General features: G+C 36.0%; 1 protein-coding gene across 1 annotated transcript; it reads right to left on the bottom strand.

Annotated features, from left to right (window-relative positions):
* Nucleotides 1-8637: 8637 nt before the first annotated feature.
* LOC139153677 (vomeronasal type-2 receptor 26-like) lies at nucleotides 8638-17236 on the bottom strand. The gene is made up of 5 exons (XM_070727935.1): nucleotides 16955-17236; nucleotides 14674-15531; nucleotides 13952-14179; nucleotides 12739-12865; nucleotides 8638-9536 (listed from the first exon to the last, which is right to left on the bottom strand). The coding sequence occupies exons 1-5, from the start codon at nucleotides 17210-17212 to the stop codon at nucleotides 8638-8640; spliced, it is 2370 nt and encodes a 789-aa protein (XP_070584036.1). The 5' UTR covers nucleotides 17213-17236.
* Between the last annotated feature and the right edge of the window lie 4458 nt (nucleotides 17237-21694).

Here is a 21694-nt window from a genome sequence, read left to right as displayed (position 1 = left end):
TTGTATAACAATGTGTAACAAGTATAAGATTTATAGAACATACTCATGATTTTTAGCTGGTAGTCAAAAGACATGAAATTATTTTAATTTTCACAACAGAGATAGTTTTATCTGGGAAGTAGTATACATTTTATATTATGCCAAGTGTAAGAAAGCAAGAAAGCTTCTAGAAGAAACTGGTGATAAATAGACATATAGAAATAAATTCTACCTATATACCATTCAAAAACAAGAGTAGAAAGTTAAAGACAGAAAATCAGCTTTAAGGATATCTTGTCTTCTCTTCTTCCTGTTAACCAACATCCAGATAAAACTGAATCTTATTAAAACTTAAAGCCTTAACACTAACACCAGGCTAAAAAGATGGTTATACTATTTGTAAAACATGGGACAATGAAAGAAATGAACCAACTGTTTATTGTATGTTTCATGCACTTTGATAAGAAAATGGCAGATACTGAATCACAAAAATTGGGCATAGCATTCTAGTCTAATCCATTAGGTTATTTACAAACAGAAAAGCCAAACTTTCCCCCCAATAATTAGCAGTAAATGAAATAATTGAGCAATATATGCCCAAACCCAAGACAAAAACAAATTAATTATTTGCAAATTAAAATTCCTAACTTCTAAACCATTTACTTGAAAATACCAAATGCTGCAAAACAAAATTATACTGTGAAAGTAGATCACCGTAAGTAGCATGATATTTGCATGCAAGATTGTCCAACTTACCTGTGGAATCTTATAGATATCCAAGAGAGTTGCCACATGTAGGGAGATTTCAGCATCCAATCCTCCAATAACAGCTATGACTTTATTGTGGATGTTACAGAGGTAGTTGGGAATCAGTCTCTCAGTTGCCGATAAAAGTAGCATGGTAGCCTGATAGGTCATTTGAGCATTGTCATAGCTGTCATAAATATGGAAGCCCAGAGTGAAATTGGGTAAGATGTGTGGGTTGTCATTGATCTCCTTTACTGCAAATGCCAACGCCAGGATATGCTGGTAATTCTTAGGAACTCCACTATAATGAGAGTTGCATTATACATCAGAAGTATACTAGTTCTTTCATTATACTCAGTAGTTACAATATAACATGGCAGCTCCATCAAGCAAACCTACCTTTCTGATATGATAAATCAACACTTATTAGGATGTACAAATTTATGCGAACAAATAATTCCATATTTATTGCCATAGTATTGCATATCAGAAAGATATTCTATTCTTATATTCTCATCAGTACTTATACTAGAGCACGCAAACCCCAGCAAATAATTCTGCCTTTGTGATATATTAGATTTACAGCCATCAGGATATAGAATTAATATATGTACAAATGTACATTGATAAAGAAGTCAATGTTTATTGTTGGACCTCAGATATTTTGCACAAAAATTATGTAAATGATTTCAGACATAAACACAGGGAATATCTGGAATCACATTGTAAAAATATACTCATCTTGAAGACATACACTTTTTTATTGTTAGTTGAAGATCTTGTATGTTTGAAGGAGTTATTTGGCACAAGACTAATTGATGTATATTTTTAAAGAGGAGTATATATAAAATATAATATAGTATATATACTATATATATAGTATATATATACTATATATATAGTATAGTATATATAAAATGCAAAAGAGCTTTAAATCTACTCCTAAAACTCAAATCCTATGGCATCTCAGGATCCCTCCACAATTGGATTACAGCATTCCTGTCAAACAGACAACAAGTGGTCAAAATAGGAAGCACCATATCCACCCCATCCCAGTTAAAAGCGGTGTTCCTCAAGGTAGTGTACTGGGACCAATGCTCTTCATTCTCTTCATCAATGACCTCTTCAACATCACCGATAACACAACTACTCTCCAAAAAGACCTGAACTCTGTTTCTGAGTGGTCTAACACATGGCAACTCCAAATCTCAACTAACAAATGCTCTGTCCTACACATTGGGAAAAAGAATCTGAACTCCAAATACGAACTGAATAATCAAATTATCACAGATAACTCCCACTCGGTTAAAGACCTGGGTATACTAATAACAAAAGATTTAAGTGCCAAAGCCCACTGCAACAACATAGCCAAGAAGGCTTCAAAAGTTAAACCTAATCGTACGTAGCTTCTGCTCTGGCAATCTTTCACTACTGACCAGAGCTTACAAAACTTTCACCAGACCCATCCTCGAATACAGCTCTTCTGTTTGGAACCCATATCACATCTCAGACATTAACACCCTTGAAAATGTCCAAAGATACTTCACCAGAAGAGCCCTTCATTCCTCCACTCGAAACAGAATACCCTACAAGACTAGACTTTCAATCCTGGGCCTAGAAAGCTTAGAACTAAGACTATTTAAACATGATCTAAGTATTGCCCACAAGATCATATGCTGCATCATCCTGCCTGTCGGCGACTACTTCAGCTTCAACCACAACAACGCAAGAGCACACAACAGATTTAAACTTAATATTAACCGCTCCAAACCTGACTGTAAAAAATATGACTTCAGTAACCGAGTTGTCGAAGCATGGAACTCATTACCGGACTCCATAGTGTCATCCCCAAACCCCCAACACTTTACCCTTAGATTATCCACGGTTGACCTATCCAGATTCCTAAGAGGTCAGTAAGGGGCGAGTACAAGTGCACTAGAGTACCTTCCATCCCCTGTCCTATTGCTGTCCTATATAACTTTCTTCTATTCCTATATCTCTTCTTCTATTCTTTCATTGATATGTTTTATTCCTATATCTTCTCTTCTCTTCTTTCTTAGATATATTTTACTATGAGTATATCCTCTATAACCTTCATTATGTATTTTACAATGTGTATACCCACTAAAACCCTCATTGTATATTGGACAAAATCAATAAATAAAATAAATAAATAAAGTTTTGAACGTTTGCTTTTATCATCTGATTACATTCCATTCTCTATTTTGCCTGGTTGAGAAACTAATGCTGTTCTGAGGATCTTCTTACTTTCAGCCAAGTCAATTAATTATTATGTTGTGATGGCAATGCCATAATCTATTATTTCAGCAAATACAAATACAGTATAATAGAAACAAATACAAATACAGTAAAATAGAAACAAATACAGTAAAATAGAAACAGATAACAATAACATTCCTTACATAAACTGTCCAGGCAATATTGCTGGAGGATGAACTTGAAAGGTGAGATTTTCAGAGACTGGACCAACTTGAGATGAAATTCCACCTACCATAAGGTCTCCTGGATGATGGTACTTGTGATATGGAGGATATGGATGAAAGATGTTACATCTATAAGTCATGCATACCACATGGACACTCAACACTAGCATTAAGATAAATAAAATTTCCATTCCCATTACAAGGGCAAAGCTCAAAGAATCCCTCTTATTCCTAAAATAAAGCCATTAGCATTTCTGCAATTTACATATCTTGAATCTTTAAATCGGAATCTTGATCTATCTAGGACCAAACCTGGGTCCTAGCTAGCCGTGTTTTTCTTAATCTCTAAATAGTATCTTTATTTTAAAAGAAAGAAAGAGAAGCAACATCCTACATCAGTCTTTTTGTTTTTGGTGTCTGGCACTGAATTTCCATGGGATTTTGATATATAGTAATTTAGATGCACAAACAAGAAGGTAATTTTTAAGTCAGTTTCTAGTTCCTTAGGGAAAGCCTGAAGAAATCACGCTTTTTAGAGTTCAATATTGTTTTCGCTTGAATTCTTAAAGGAACTAGGACATTTGGCAAGGATGAGTGATGATGAATATTTGAGTGATTTCATAACTCAGCCTTTTAGCTATTAAAATTAAAACAAAAACAAAAATAAATCCCACCTACTTCAATGTTTCTTTTCTTTTTAAATGAGAATGCGCGGCCGGTGACTTATCCCCAGCCCAGATTTGCTGCAGGGCCAGGGAGACACGGCCCTCGGTGCAGCCGCCATTTTGAATGCCGGGATCTCGCGAGATTTCGTGAGATCCCAGCCATTTTGGATCATCGGCCGAGGCCGATGACGTCGTCAGGGGCGGAGCCTGCCAGCCCTATAAAAGGGGCTGTGCAGGCTTGGGGCCTCCTTTTCGCCCCGATGACGAGGAGCAGCGAACACCCACCCGCCCTCCCTATCTTCCAGTGTGCCACTGTTGGTCGCCCTTAGGGGGACCGAATAGGAATTTTTGGCAGTCTTGGTATTTTCTGTGACCGTTTTTTCACCTATTCCACACTGTGTTGATGGATAGGCAGTTAGGGGGTGCTTCGCCCCTTGTTTAGGCTAATTGGCTTACCTTTGGTCATTTGGGTAGGCAGGTTAGGGGCAGAAAACTGGGTGGTGTTTAGCAACTGCGTGTTCTCCATTGGGCATCTTTGGGGATGATTGACAGGTCATGGCGCCTTTAGCTCGATCTGACTAATTGGGGGGAACCCGTCTTTGGGTCCCGCCCATCTCTATCCCCTTGTAGGGGTTAGACGGTGAGACCTCCCACATGCAGGTGCATGGCTGGGATCCAGGTGAGGGCGGGGCCCTTCACCTGGATCAGCATGGAGCTACGCCCATAAGTTGCCCCGGAAGTTTTTTCTGACATCATTTTCCGCCCCGGAAGTAATTGTTTGACCCTGCGGGTCCTTATTAGGGTTTAGTTAAATTTATGCTAATTTAATGAATAAATTATGCAAATTTAATTAATAAAAATGACCCATTTTAAATCCAGCTCTCTGTGTCCGTGTCGTTACTCCGCCTCTGCTGCAAATAGTTTAGTTATTGGTTCTTTTAAAATACCATGTATCTGCATTAACATAAATGCAATATATATACAGGTGGTCTCCAAATATAATAGTTCATTTAATGACCATTTGAAGTTACAAATGTACTGAAACATTCTCCGCATTTATGACCATTGCAGTATCCCCATGATCATGTGATCAAAATTCTTGGCAATGTACTCACATTTATGATAGTTGCACTCTAAAGGAATCATATGATAATCTTTGGCAAACTTATGACAAGCAAAACCAAAGATGAACCCAGATTCATTTAACAAATGAGGAGGCTTTGCTAATTCTCAATTTAGCTGTTGCATTATTTGAAGTTTTCCAGTGTTGCACAAATGAACCGCTGACTTACAGATCTACAGTCAGCTTCAGTGGCATGCAGTACAGCACTCTATCTGCTGCACCACTCCGGCTCGATATATACTTGTATGTATGTATGTATGTATGTATGTATGTATGTTTGTATGTATGTATGTATGTATGTATGCATGTATGTTTATTTTATTTATTTATTTGTTTTGTCCAATACACAATAATACACAATGAAGGTTGTAGAGGATATACAGTGATCCCTCGATTTTCGCGATCTCGATCTTCGCGAAACGCTATATCGCGATTTTTCCCACCCAATGACGTCACTCTCTTCCTTTCTCATCTTTCTTTCTCTCTCTCTTTCTCTATCTTGCTTCTTCCTCTCTCACACTCTCTTCCTCCCTCTCTCATCTCTTTCTTTCCTTCTCTCTCTTTCTCTATCTCTCGCCCTCTTGCTCTCGAGCGGCGGGCGGCGGGCGGGCAGCAGCGAGGAGCCAAAGATCGGGGTTTCCCTTTTCCGTGGGCGGCGGGGAAGACCCAGGGAAGGTTTCTTCGGCCGCCCAGCAGCTGATCTGCTCGGCAGCACGGCAGCAGCGAGGAGCCGAAGATCGGGGTTTTCCCTTTGCGTGGGCGGCGGGGAAACCCCGATCTTCGGCTCCTCACTGCTGCCGCGCTGCCGAGCAGATCAGCTGCTGGGCGGCCGAAGAAACCTACCCTGGGTCTTCCCCGCCGCCCACGCAAAGGGGAAACCCCGATCTTCGGCTCCTCGCTGCTGCCGCGCTGCCGAGCAGATCAGCTGCTGGGCGGCCGAAGAAACCTTCCCTGGGTCTTCCCCACCGCCCACTCAAACTCCACCATCTGCGCATGCACGGCCATGGAAAAAGGGCGCGCATGCGCAGATGGTGTTTTTACTTCCGCACCACTATATCGCAAAAAATCGATTATCGCGAGGGGTCTTGGAACGTAACCCTCGCGATACTCGAGGGATCACTGTATATGAGTAGAATGTATCAAAGAGAGTATAGAAGAGAAACTTTAGGAGTAAATGTAACTAGAGAGAATAGCAGAAAAGATGGAAGAGATAGAAGAGACATAATGGATAGAAGAGATAGAAGAGAAGATATAGGAGATATAGGAGAGACTATAGGACAGGGGATGGTCACACACATACATATACATACTGATGATGGTGAATGTGATTTCACCGAAATGTCGCATAGACATTCAAAATATTACATGGGGCAAAACTCAAACTCAGAACAATCTACATATATGTATATGTATATACATAAACCCACACCCACATTTTTGCTGATGTGAAAAAAGGGAGCCTATTATAGATCTAATTCAACAGAAAATCAACCATATCTCTCTCTCTCTCTCTGTCTATCTATCTATCATCTATCTATCTATCTATCTATCTATCTATCATCTATCTATCTATCTATCTATCATCTATCTATCTATCTATCTATCTATCTATCTATCTATCTATCTATCTTCTCAAGAAATGTAAAGCCTTCAAAATTGAAATTTGCCATAAATGTTCCTCTTGGCTTCTAGATACTCACTAAAAAGGATTTTTCAAAATGATCATCAGAACATGGGTATTTCTTATTTTATTATTAATAAGCTCTGATGCTAAGTAGTACTCCCCTTCCCAACTTGAAAAGAGATCTGATTAAAATGCAAAACACAAGCAGAGGAGTTTTCGTTTTGCTTTTGCTTTTGCTTACCCAACAGCAACTACAGAATAGTTGAACTAAGCTACGTTAGCCAGATGAATAACTTTGGATGTTGGTAGGCAGAGACAGATCCCCCCCCCCCTTATCTTCCTCCTCAGTTCAGACAAATCTGTTCTTTCTACTGTAACATCAGGGAAAAGAGGCAAAAACTCAGGAAAAAGTTTACAGATGTGATTAGGAAAACAAAACTAAGGGTAGCTGCCCATTTCTCTCATGTCTAGTTCTATGTGGCATGCTCCAGAGTTAGTTCACCTGACAGTCTGGTCATCCTCCAGCCATAAAGCAAACCATAAATGTTGTTTACAGGGAAGTCCTGAGCAATTCCTCTGAGAGATGAATTGAAAGTCTATGCTATGCAAATAATGTCTTTATATGTAACAGAAACTTAGCTTTCCATCTCTAACAAAATAATACAGTCTCTTCTTTAACTAATCATTACTTTTCAAGCTTTCAATGTAAATTTATCAAGTTCCACCACATAAATTATGTATATATAATTTAATTTGCTAAAAATAAATTTATGTCTCTTTAAAGATATAAATTTCATTAGTTTCTAGTAAAGGGATATAACATTACCATCTGATAATGATATTTTGAGTAACTTCTAGAACTACAAAAATATATTCCTTATGCAGATCAAAGGGTGTACTTGAGTATAGTTTAGAAAGCAGTACAAAATCAAGGGGAAGGAAGAAATTGAAAGTAATGATTTGCCTGGTTGTCGATAGATAATTGAAGGATAATCCTATCTGCAGAATCTTATAAATATCCAAAATAGTTGATACATGAAAAGAGATTTTAGAATCTAGTCCGCCAACAACAGCTATTATGTAATTGTGGATATTGCATCAGTAAATGAAAATCAATTTCTCCATTGATGATAAAAGCATCCTGATGGTTTGATATGTCTCCTGGGCATTGTCAAAGTTGTGATAGATGTGGAAATCCAAGGTAATATTGGGTAAGGTTTTTGGGTTTTCATTTCTCTTTTGCTATCAAAGCCAGAATGTGCTGGTATTTCTTAGATACTAGAGAACAACAAAAGTGACATTCTGTATTAAACAATATTCTACATTTTACTGCTCTTGTTTTAATCAGGAATAATAGAAGTAAGCAAATTCAGCAGGCTAGCTATACTAGATATTCTCATGTTTCTTTAAATTCACAGCCAATCTTATAGTACATTTGATATGCATATATATCCATGTGACAATGGGATGTTGCAACTAGTTATGAATGCAAGCTTGTTAACAAATGCCTAAAATGAAATCCATCATTGGGTCAACGTGGAACCTCAATGAAAGATTATAGGCAGGTTTTTTGAAATCCGTAGTAAATTTGAATAGTCATTAAATGAGGTGTATCTCACTTAGTACCATATTGGCCCCAGAATGGAGGATAAAAACAAAGTTTTTAATTACACTACAGTTTACACCAGTTTAGTTACACTGAAGGATATTTCCATTGGTTGTGTTTTATGTTAATCATTTCATATCAATAACTTTCTAGTTGGCTTATGATTGCTCAGTTATGATTGATTCTAAACAAGTGCCCTACTGCCCTAACCACTACTGTTAGTTTTCTGTGTCTTTGTAGCCTTCTATCTAAGAGGAAATGAAGCAGTTCAAAAAATAAATGTGCTTTGGGAAAAGATTCTGAAAAAAAGAGTCTAGTTTCAAGAAATAATCAGAAGAGGTAAATGCATGTAGGTTCATTTCACTTTGTCAAAATCTGATAACATTCCATAAATATTCTACATTGTATACAGAGAAAGAACTCTAAATAAAAAAAATATTGAGAAAGGCTTATTTTTGTCTTATTAATTGTTCTTTGATGTTTAGGTCAGGCCTGAATACAATGATATAACATTTGGGGGAGAAGATGCAACCCAAAACCCCAGCAGCAGAGGCTAAGATGGAGAAGACCTCCACAGCTACCATGTATTTTCCTTTGGAGCTCAAATATGCTGGGACAAATGACAACCAAACACTGCAAAAGACCAACATACTGAAGGTGATGAACTTGGCTTCATTGAAAGTGTCAGGTAATTTCCTGGCAAGGAAAGCTGTTGTGAAGCTGATAAGAGCAAGGAAACCCATATAGCCAAGGACACAATAAAACATTGTCACAGAACCTTCATTACATTGAAGAATAATTTCTTCAGTCACTGAGAATATATCAATATCTGGGAATGGGGGAGCCATTGCCAGCCATAAAATACATATACTTGCTTGGATCAGAGAACAAGAAACAACAACAAAATTGGCTAACTTTTTCCCCACCCACTTCCTCATTCTGGATCCTGGTTTCGTGGCCATAAAAGCCAGAACAACTATGATAGTTTTTGCCAAGACAGAAGAAACAGCCACTGAGAAGATGATGCCAAAAGTTGTCTGTCGGAGTAGACAGGCCACTTTTCTTGGTTTACCAATGAATAGCAATGTTGAAATGAAGCAGAGCAGAAGGGAGATGAGGAGTGTGTAGGTCAGGCTCTGGTTGTTGGCTCTGACAATAGGAGTGTTGTGGTTCCTCATAAATGTTCCTAATATAAGGATTGTAGTTAAAGAAAAGGTAAGTGCAAGAGATGTTAAACTGATCCCTAATGGTTCTTCATAAGACAAGAAACTTATAACCTTGGGAATACAGAAATCCTTTTTCTTATTTGGATAGTATTTCTCTTGGCATTTGAAACATTCGTTTTTATCTGAAATAGAACAAGTTGTTCAACATTAGTATTTTATGCATATCATAAATCTGACCAGTGTGTTATCATATTATTTCCTATATTATTGGGCATTTGTTCTGATTAATCGATATATAGGGAGGACTGCAGACGTCAGGTAATCATGCCTTGTCTAATACTCAATATAGCCTTCTAACTTTTTCAGATTACAGTGGAACCCCGACATAAGAGCTGCTCTACTTAAGAGCAACTCGAGATAAGAGCTGGGAGGGGAGAGATATTTTTGTTCTACTTACAAGCCCAAATTCGAGATACAAGCGCCAAGGAGCTGTCTCCTGAAGCCAAACGCTAACTTCCGCGTTCGGCTTCAGGAGACAGCTGCGAAGCGGCGCGCGTGTTTTAAAAGGTTGCAGCTGGCCTGGGGGGATCGGGGGGGTGCTTGCAGCTTTCTTTCTTGCTCTTTTTCTTTCTCTCTTTTACCTTCCCTTCCTCTATTTCTTCTTTTCTTTCTCCTTCCCACCTTCTTCCCTCCCTTCCTCCTTTCACTCATTCCTCTCTTACTCTCCCCTTTCATAAGTTTCCTTGCTTCCTTCCTCTGTTCCTGTCCCTTCCCCCTTTCTTTCTTTCTTTCTTTCTTTCTTTCTTTCTTTCTTTCTTTCTTTCTTTCTTTCTTGCTTGCTTTCTTGCTTTCTTGCTTTCTTGCTTTCTTGCTTTCTATCTTGCTCTTTTTCTTTCTCTCTTTTACCTTCCCTTCCTCTATTTCTTGTTTTCTTTCTCCTTCCCACCTTCTTCCCTCCCTCCCTCCCTCCCTTCACTCATTCCTCTCTTACTCTCCCCTTTCATAAGTTTCCTTGCTTCCTTCCTCTGTTCCTGTCCCTTCCCTCTTTCCTTCCTTCCTTCCCACCCTCCGGCCATTCATTCACCCATTCCTCTCTTGATCGCTTAAAGCCGGTCCCTGGTGCAAAAAGGGTTGGGGACCTCTGTCCTACAGGATTGGGTGGCAGAGAAGTTGAACATATGTAAATTTAAAAGTTTAAGAAAGTTTACAAGTTAAGTGAAAGAAACTTCATTATTCATTTATATGTACATGTACATTTCTTCATTAAAAACATGTCTTTCTGCATAATTTAGACTAACTTTGTGAGTTTTTTGAGGGCTGGAACCAATTAAAATTATTTACATTAATTCCTATGGGGAAAAGTCGTTCGAGATAAGAGCTGCTCGACTTAAGAGCCCAGGTCCGGAACGAATTAAACTCGTATCTCGAGGTACCACTGTATATTTAATATTAAGATTAGAAGCTTGGTATATGAGATACAAAAGGTGTGATAAAGACAAATGCTTTAGTAAATTTAATCATTTTGTCACTTTAAAACTATTAACAGTATTTGGATTTTTAAAGTTACAACAGCAATCCCCCCAAAAGGACCCAGATTCAAAGTTGCATCTGCTACAGCATTCCTGCAGTTATTCCACCTCATGTCCGACTGGAGACATACTGCCTGTCTCCCTGACTGTTTTGGTCTCCATCCTGTCCTTCTAAATCCTTGCAAGCTTTTGTTACTTTTTGAAGATTTCCCATATCCAAGAGACAAGGGTATGCAAAGAGGACATGCTGTTTTGTTTTTGGACCGCACAATACAATATCCCATGTGACCATCTTTTTCAGCCACAAATTGCTTCAACCCAGCAACCCATGCAGTTTGTGACTATATAGCATAACTGCAGAAGCTTGGAAAATGACAGCTGCTTATATAGGACCCAAGCAATGGACCAGTTTTTTTTCCTTACTAACACTAGTGTCAACTTTGAAAGCATTAGCAAGGAAAAACAAACCATTCTGTATTTGCTTTCCCTTGTTATTGCCAATATTAGCATTCCTGTATTAACTTGTGCCTGTATTAGGCTCCCCATAGTCTCACCCACTCTTGAAACTCCCCACTGTGTTCCATTTTAATGATCCCTACACTTGCTATTGGGAACAGCAGGGGTGGGATTTGTTCACTTAATGGCCCTCTCAATTAACTATATAATGGGCAAACTCCATTTTGGTCATAACTTAAGGACTACATATATTATATAGTATACATCTATCTTCCCACCAAGATTGGAAGACAAGATATGTTGCAGGTTCCATCTATTAAGGAAGTACATCTGGTACCATATGCATCTGTTTAATAAATGAATTAATAAAATATTTCTTATCACATTAAAAGATGTCTCATCATTTCTAAACAATTCTATTTACTTATGTTTTACAACTTTATAATTTGTAGATTCAAATTTATTATAGAAAAAGTGAATCATAAGGTAAAATGAATCTATATGCAAATGTAAAGCTTCGTATATAAATGAGGATTTCATCCAACTATTTATTAGGAAGCTCTTTTATTAAATAAACTATGAACTAACTTTTAAAAAAGATTTTTTATTTTTTCTCCACATTTATCTCATAACAACCCAACACGTATACTGTAAAAAAAATACATCCATAAGGTACATTTTTTCTTAAAAGAAATAGCTTATTTTAACTTTAAATCTTACTGTTATTAATCAGATTACAGATTGACAATATATTTCTATGCTTCTCTAATTTTATCCACATTATTATTATATTTCTTATTTCTCAACCTCGTACTCATACTATTAAACCTTTATTTTGAGTATATACCATTTGTCTAATGCCTTTTCTAATTTCGTCCTTATCCTAACATAAGGAACTATGAGCTAACTTTTTCAGGAATATTTTTAAAGGTGAAATGTGAATTAAATATCGACTAAAATCAGTAATTATCTTCTGATTTTATCATTTTGTAACCTGTTTGTAACCTGTTTCCTAGGTGCCATTTGGTCTGAGGGATCTTCTGTACCTTTCGAAATTACTTCAATGATGTTAAAGATTCCAGATGAGAAAAAGTTGGAGAAAACTGATCAAAAAGGTGTTTAGAGATAAGTTAGTAATAATGTTTCATAGATTCTTTGATTGCGGCTGTTAGATCAGAAAAGTTGGCAACTTCTACTTATCTATCTACAGTATATAGGTGCATATATACAAAATTAGGTAATCTTTTTTGTTAATTCATTGAGACAGTTCAACATTCTTGTGAATAGAAGTTTTTAATCCTTATATTTAAAAATGCCTTTTTAAAAAAAATCTACTTATTATATTACATTATTCTTTTTATTGCCTGAATTTCTTTTGAACAAGCAAGGAAATGATTACCAATCTCAGTTGAAATTCTCCCTTCTGGGCAGGGGATGCAATCATAGCAGCAAAATGGCTCTCCTTCCTTCACTTTTTTGCTGAAGCCAGGATAGCAACTTTCACTGCAAACAGAAATGGGCCTCACCTGAAAATTAAAGAGGAATGTGTTACATTATAGAATGATAAAATAATAATTTGATACTTATTTAAGTTCAAAGGGTCTGCTCAAAATGGCTCACTTGGTATGAATAACTGCGATCCATAACAAATAGGGAAGCTGCTCAGTTTTTACATATATCCAGATTATAGAGAAGAGGAAAATTATAGAATTGAAAGAGGCAATATAAGCCCTCAACTCATCTTTTAAAAATCAGCATCAAGATGCTTATTTCAGCTGTTCAAGATGTCTCTCTGAACACATAAGTCTATTTCTGACCCTTATCAATTTCCACATACAAATTCAAAATACCATTCTGTCCCTCTCCTCTATGGATTTCAAAGAACACTGTTAAATTATATGTACCTGTTCATGAAAACTTGGGAAATTGAATTAAACTGCAGAAATATGAATTCAATATTCTACATTTGATTTTAAATTAGGATTTTAATTCATATGTGTAATAAATAAATTTATGCCAAAACTTCTTTCTAGAAATTAAATCAAATATGCTTTTTAAATTAAGAAATGCAGCATATTGCTTTCTAAGTTTTATAGCATAATTTTCTAAACACTGCTGTTGCATTAATAATATTTGCAGTATGGATGACATATCACTTTAAACATTAGTCCCAATATTTTTTCTAGAAATGTTTCATTCATCAATTTTTTATTAAACTTTTAGCATAAACATTAATTACACTTTACAGATATATCTAATTTATAATTTATATCAATGGTAAATCTCTATCCTTCGTTCCAATGGGTGATATTATCAATTGCAAAAATCTACCCTGGCTGGCTATTAGGGTAAACATTTATAACTCAGAAGGACAGTTATTATATAAATCCTGTGAGCCGCCCCGAGTCTTCGGAGAGGGGCGGCATACAAATCTAATAAATAATAATAATAATAATAATAATAATAATAATAATAATAAAATCTATATAATGAAAACATTTCACCTATTTTTTCAAAAGATTGTTGAACATGATAACAGAACATCATAATAGAGACTCATAATTCAAAATCATGATAATTAGATCTGATTATTAGGGAAGATTAGATCCTACCTGATTAAACCAACTATGCCATGTAATGACCTCTTCATTAATGGTTAAATGTTCATCTGGAGAAGCTAAGTGATTCACCTTCCCAACTTTCACACGGAAAAATGATTTGTTTGGGAAAGCAATCCAGTTGATGATATCAAATCCAGCTGCTACTATTCCATTCTGATCAAAAGAAACCAGATCTCCGGCACTGTTGTTAAAAGAAACACCCCTCAGAAAATAATGGAGCTAGAGCAAAAAAAAATTAAAAATTAAAATTAAATGCCAATTTTGAGAACATTTTCCTCATCATGATGGTGACAGATAACCATTCTAAGTTCTCCATGTCTTGAGTGGAAATCACAAGACTCAGAGGAAGAAGCCAGATTGGGTGTTCATTAGGGAAGAAACAAAAGAATTATACTAATCTCCTAAATTTACCACACAATTTGAATGATGGCTATTGCACAAAAATTTAAATTCGAGAATAAACATATGTTTATTACAATTATATGAATAGATGTGTCACTAAAATCTTAAACATGGAAAACTGCCTAGCACAAATCAGTGTACAGTTCTGCATTTATATAGTATGCTCAATAATAATTGAAAGGAATTCTGATAAATCTCTGAGTTTTTGGTACATCACTAAGAAATGGCAAAACTGCTGAAATTCAGACCTAGCTTTGCCATCATGCTAATGTACATGATGCTCCATCAGATGAGGATGTTGGTGACATTACCTGCCATAAGCCTTGATTATGTATCTTCCCTCCTCTCTCAACTATAGCTTTGTGTTTATGTTTAAAAGATGACAGAGCATGTAAAGCATTAGCTATAGCATAAAGAGCATTGTAACTGCTGTAACTGTGACCAGTCATTTTCATTTCAAAAAGAGATGCAGGAAGGTTCTTCAGATCCTCTGTTCCATTGCAAATATTGTCAAGCACATCGCTCATTGTCATATTAGGAAAGACACAATTGAAAGCTTCTTGCCAGAATAGACTGATAAATCCATCTTCTTTTGCACTAAAGGGATTTTTTTTCTGAATAAATGATTTGAATTTTGGTAGATCGGCAGAGTACATTGACAAGGAGAGGGCACCATGGATTATATCTGTATCCCAATGGAGTTGAAAAGCTGATGAAGTGAATTCCATCTGGGCTGTCATTATCCATACAATACCTTTTGGTTTACTTCTCACTGTTTCCAGCTTTGGCATATACTGCAACCATCTCAAGAACATCATGGAGAAAGATTCTCCATAAATTACACATGCATTAGCTTCACTACTCATGATATTTTCATATACTTTTACCCCCTGATGAATCATACTTTCAAGTTTAGTAATATCACTAAATTTTGGGATTCTTTCGATAAAAGAAAAACAAATCTCCTTTTTTGAAAGAAATGGAATCATAGTTTGTGCCATTTTTTCTCCATGATCATTGTCCATGATTAGAAACCCTATCCAGATCCATCTGAAATGCAGGAGCAATGAGGCAATTCCTGCATATTGAAGGGATTCTGGGGGAACCATCTGGTAGAAAGAAAGGCCTGGAGTCTTATCATTCATGAGGGGAGCAAACCCATAAATCAGCTACAGAGAAGTGAGTAAAAAATAATGGACACATGTATATAATACTTTCAATTCTCACAATCTGCATACTATTTGTTTATTGAATATATGATCAGTTTCCAGTTGAAGTTATATTGGTGTCCATTCATATATAACAGCTTTCAACATTGCTACTTGAAATTATGTTTGTGCTTTTACTAAATTTTTATATTCTCCATTTCTACATAAATGTTATGGGCCATATGAACCATTCATTTAAACTCAATTGAATCACTAACATGATTTAACATTTAAAATCCAGTTATGTACTCTTGGAGTGATTTTAAGAGATTCAAATATAGGTGTGCTCTCTCTCTCTGACTCCCCCTCCCTCCGTCCCTCATCCCTCTCAGATTTCCTGACTTTGTTGTATCTTAAATATTTTATAGATTAAAACACTTGAAAAAGTATTTCTCCACTATATGTAATTTACAGTTTTGTAAAAGTATCTATCTTCCAGGGAATACATACATACATATATACATATAATTATCTATTGACTCTCCTAAGCCTGTTATTTGACACAGATAACCTATTACACCTTGTGCTTTCTTTTTGACAATTAAAAATCAAAGCACAAAAGGTAAAAGTAAGTCCAATGGTGTAATCTTATATCTATACCATCCTCTGTAGAGGAACTCCATGGATATAATTCAGCCACTCTCTCCCTTTTTGGAAGATAACAAATGTCACAAGTGAAAACAAAATAACACTTAATTAAAAACTTAACTTTTTTCTCAATTATAATATGCACACATATAACATTAAAAATATAGTACACTTCATATCATGAGACAGAGAAGCTGCAAAGGAATTAAACAAAAACAAAAAAACATCCTTACAAATGTCTGTTCCATGAAAAGATATTGAAATGGTTTTAAAAATATTCTTATAGGATATTTTTCAACTTCATGAACAAGTCTTAGGTTTGAATAAAAGTTGAAATTAAACAAATAATTTAAACTTCCACTAAATGTCCATTCCTCTCATTCTTTTCCAAGGTTATTTTTCATGGGTGATGGTGATGGATGATGGGTGGGAAGGAGGGACTCCAAATAATATCCAGAAGCCCAATTCTTCCCCAAACTCAGTTCATAGCTGTATTTCCCAATAGTATAAGAGATGCAACGTATCTTTTATTGATGTTGCAAATTTAAATTTATACTATCAATCAATAAATCTTGAACTTTGAATTGAATTTGGAAGATTTATGCTGTAGTACTAAATATTAAGGCACGTGGTGGTTCAGTGGCTAAGACACTAAGCTTGTGAATCAAATGGTCAGCAGTTCAGCAGTTTGAATCTCTAGTGCCATTGGACTGGAATGAAATACAATATTCAAAATATTTTTTAAAAAATAAAAATGTATTAAACTTAGCATACCAAATAGATAAATATAACTTACCTGTGGTTTCTTATAGGTATCTAAAATAGTTGCCACATGATGAGAAATTTGTGCATCCAGTCCTCCAATAACAGCTACTACATCATTCTGGATATTACATACATAGTTGGGGACCAATTCCTCCATTGATGATAGAAATTGCAAGGTAGCCTGGTAAGTTTTCTGGGCATTATCATAACTATCATAGATGCAGATACCTAAGGTGAGATTGGGTAAGATCTGTAGGTTTTCATTGATCTCCTTCACTGCAAATGCCATAGCCAGGATGTGTTGGTAATTCTTAGGAATTAAGCTACAATGAGAGTTGCATTCCATATCAGAAGGCTATTCTGCATTGGATAGCTTTTTGTTTTAATAGGAATTCAACAGGCAGACTGTATTATTTCTCTTTCATTGTAAACTCATAGCCATCTGAATATACAGTTAACATGCATGGAGATGATTTGCATTTTTGCAAAAAACTTGCATACTATATTAGGATTTTTTAAAGAATTAAAATATGTTCATGTCATTTTTTTTACCATACACATTAGGGAAGAAATTTGTAAATGTTAGGTACTTCAAGAGGGGTTTTTTAAAGTCATGTTATCCAATTCCAAACTATATCCAGGTTTTACATTGAAAGTAACCTTAGAATTCTGTGTAGTACTTTTAGATACATTCGTCCAAATAATTTTTACTTGCAAATATTTGCACATTTTCCCAATGTACATAATTTTGAAAAGAATATCCACATAAAACCGCAGTACAACTGCTGGTGTTATAGGCTGTGGAAATGTATAAGAGAAAGAACTGTCTAGGTAACAGTTTGGGGAGGAGGGAATGCTATATGTCCTGTTGTGGTGTTTGTCTTGTCTCCTTTAAGATATTTCGTATAAATAGCAAAATCAAATAAGTATGTAACAAAATGATGAAGTATGTAATGTCTTATTTTAATGTTTATATATTTAATAAACTTTTTTTCTAAAAAAAGAATACCCAGCTTCACATTCATGAATGTGTATACAAATACAGATATCTCTAATACAAATGTCTTGATTATTCTTGATTTACAAAATGATAGAGATGAGATTATATATGATGAGTTTATTTATTTTATAAAATAATAGATTTGTAATACTGTAGAACTGAAAGCAAAACTTTTGACTTAGATAAAAGCTATATAGATAAAACAGTGGCTATCTCTAACATTTGCAGGATGAAGCAGAGAAATTTATTGATCATTTTTGAAAGAAAAAGGAAGTTACAATGTTTCAATGTAATAAAGGAAATATAAAAAATCTGCAAAATAAAAGCATAACAGACCAAACACGATAAAGAATAAAGAATATTGCCAAGGATAATACTGGTTTAATGAAAAGATTTGGCAGGAAAAGAACTGAAAGGAAGATAGTGAAAGCAAAATAGAAAGAAGTTAGTCTTGAAACCAGCTTTCTGTAGTTTAGGTTCTCTGTAGAAATGGGTTTGATTCCCAGGGTTTCTCAGCTGGTTAGATATTTCAAAGAATTTTGACAGTCAAAAGCTACAATTTGGAGTGTGTATGTGTGAGTTTCCTAAATTTGAGGAATACTGCTTTAAAATTCTAAATATCTGCCATAATGTATTCTTCTTCAAATGATCTTTCCTCAGTATCCTACCCAATCAAAGTATTGTATTGAGATCATTTTGCTTAAACAAGTGACCAAAATGATTTTAAAAAATGAAGCAATTATCCAGTTTCTTACACAAACTCTCCTGGCAATACTGGTGAAGGGGTTTCAGTGAAGAGGACTTCTTTTGGTAGGATTCCAGTCTGAGAAGCAATGCCACCAACAAGGATATCTCCTAGTTGCTGATATTTATGATATAAAGAGTATGGATGGGCGATGCTGCACCTACGAGACTTGCAGACTATGTGAGGAAGCACCACTAGCAGCAAGATCAATAAAATGATATCCATGCTCCAGATATGAAAGAACTCTTTTATTTTTACAGCACATCTATTAGCATTTTTGTGATTAATAGTATCTGGTCTTGAATAGTGGTTAGTAGTTGCTAAAATCTGAATCTCTTGACTTTGGAAATGGTATAGAAAAATAACACTCTTCATCGGGTCTTCATTATAAGATTCACTGCAATCCACAGGGATTTGGAAAAATCAGTAGGATTAAAAACAGTCATTAAGATGGATAAACAGGAATTCAAGTTACCAAACCAAAGTTTGATTCCTTGGGGAAAAGCAATGTTTTCATGAGTTGAAAAGTTTTTTCTGACTCTTTAGTTTCATCCCCAAACCGTAGATTGTCTATCATCCCTGTTCTACTGTTCTCATTTATTCATATTCATTTCCTGTATTCATAATCATGTTTATGGGGAAGGTTGTTGAGAAGGTGGTGGCGCTCCAGCTCCAGCGGTCCTTGGAAGAAGCCGATTATCTAGGCCCCCAACAGTCAGGATTCAGGCATGGCTACAGCAGGGAAACTACTTTGGTCGCTCTGATGGATGATCTCTGGCGGGCCCGGGACAGGGGTTTATCCTCTGTCCTGGTGCTTCTTGACCTCTCAGTGGCTTTCAATACCATCGACCATGGTATCCTTCTGTGCCGGCTGGAGGGGTTGGGAGTGGGAGGCACTGTTCTCCAGTGGTTCTCCTCCTACCTCTCCTATATCTTATTCCTATATTTTATATCTTTATTCCTATATTTTATTCCTATATCTCTTCTATTCTTTCTCTGATATATTTTACTATGAGTATATCCTCTATAACCTAAATAAATAAAATACAATAAAATAATAGAGAAATTGATGCAAATAGAGTGGAAGAGAAGGAGAATGGAACTCCATTCAAACTTGATGAGTGGTAGAGAATGGAACTCCATTCAAGCTTGATGGGGGGGGGGGATGGAAGGGAACGCATTGCTTGCTCTTCTGATAGACTGGTGGCAAAGTTTCCCATGCTTCAAAAATCCCGGGGGTTTTGTGCCTGTTTGGAGAAAGGCCTGTGACTAAGCGGCTGTAATAGGAGGAGCTGTGATGGAATGGCTGGGCCAAATAACTAGGGCCCTTTCAGTGAAGGAGAAAAGGCTAAAGCTTGGAGACCAAATAGGCATGGCCAACAGGAGGAGGTGAAAAGTTCTAGACTCTGATAAAATAGGGGGGGGGGGAATGAATAAGAAGACTAACAAAGGTGAATAAGCAGATATGACTTAAAATTAAAAGACATGAGAAATATTAACTATTTTAGTAAATTAAGCTAGTAGCAGTAAAAAGAAATGTTTGAAATTAATTGGTAAATATCCCAGAAGACAAAATTAGATTTATATTTTTTCTATTTTTTAAGAAGCACAATATTTTCATGACAACACACCTGAAATAAATTGTCTTATATATTAAGAATATATGAAGGATTGATTAAAAATATATAAGTATATGCATGTATTTACAATACTGTAACATTTAGAGGTACAGTATATGGATTAATGCATGGATTGTTGGGAAAAATGCTATAAAAAAGAAAAAAATATCTGTTGCTTATATTAAAAACGCATTGTTTCGAGACCTGAAATACCTTGAAAACTTTTGATCCATGTGAATTACTAATTGTGATAGTAAAGTTTGTTGCTATAAAAGAATTCCAATGGACATGATACTACTTTGTCCTTGCTACTAAGCCTTGATTTTTATTCCCACTAATTCTTTTGTGCAGAGTTTAGTCTGTTCATCTTCATAGAATTTAAGGAGGCATATCTGACAAATGACGGCATATATCCCATCAGGGGAAATAATGTAAAGATGCATCTCATCTTTTATATGTACATGTTGGAGTCTGTAATCCAGAGATGGATTCCACTTACCTTCTCCACCAGTGCACATTATGATGAAAATACACCGCATTGTACAAAACACCCAGAAATGACCCTCTGTACACACACAGAAACCTTTGCCCATGTACAGAGCACCCTCTGTACCCTCTTTTTTTTTGCAATTGATGGCAACCAGAGGACTGGTTTAAGAGGTTAATTGCTGCCAGTTTGGTGAGTTGCAGGACATTTCTGTTAGCAGTTCTACTGAAATGGTCTGAACTGGCAGCAATCCACCAGTACTGTAATGGTGCTGCTAGTGTAGATATAGGGCAAAGTAATTTGTGTGATTGTTACTTCCTTGATCTTGCCTGCCTGCACATTTGAGACCAATGTTTCTCACCTTTGCTTCATGTTTTTATTTTCTAGAGGGTGGGGTCATCTTCCAAGCACAGCGTTGGACAGCAAACCTCTGTTGTTGCAAGCCACTTTGTTGCAGTGTTTAGGAAACCAGTCTGAATACCAGAGAGTGGTGAATTCCCACTATCTTGGACTATCTTGGACAAAATATTTCTCTCAGCCACAGCCTTCAGCAAGCCACTTCCTGAAAAAGCTGCTAAGAATATTGATACTGTAGGGGACCATCATCAAATATCAAAATGTACTTAAAAGAGGTTAAATAAGTTTTTCCTCTATTGTTGTTGTGTAGCACTACTGACTGCTAATCAATTTATAGGCAGCTGTGATCCAACTCCATAGCCATTGATAGATTATTCTCATTTTTACCACCACAACCAGTTTGCACTCTAGTTTCTTTTCCTTTGTGATCTACGTCTGATGCTTTATTTACAATGACTGCTGAGAGTTTGCTTTTATTAGCTATAACTACCAAGAAATAAATTAAAATAACAATGTGGTTTAAGGAAAAAGGTGCTAGACAAAAATAAAATTGAACAAGCTTA

The sequence above is a fragment of the Erythrolamprus reginae genome, chromosome Z (genome assembly GCF_031021105.1).
Source record: "Erythrolamprus reginae isolate rEryReg1 chromosome Z, rEryReg1.hap1, whole genome shotgun sequence".
NCBI classification, from domain to species: domain Eukaryota; kingdom Metazoa; phylum Chordata; class Lepidosauria; order Squamata; family Dipsadidae; genus Erythrolamprus; species Erythrolamprus reginae.
The sequence above is the reverse complement of the archived record's forward strand: the minus strand, read 5'-3'. Positions and strand labels throughout refer to the sequence as shown.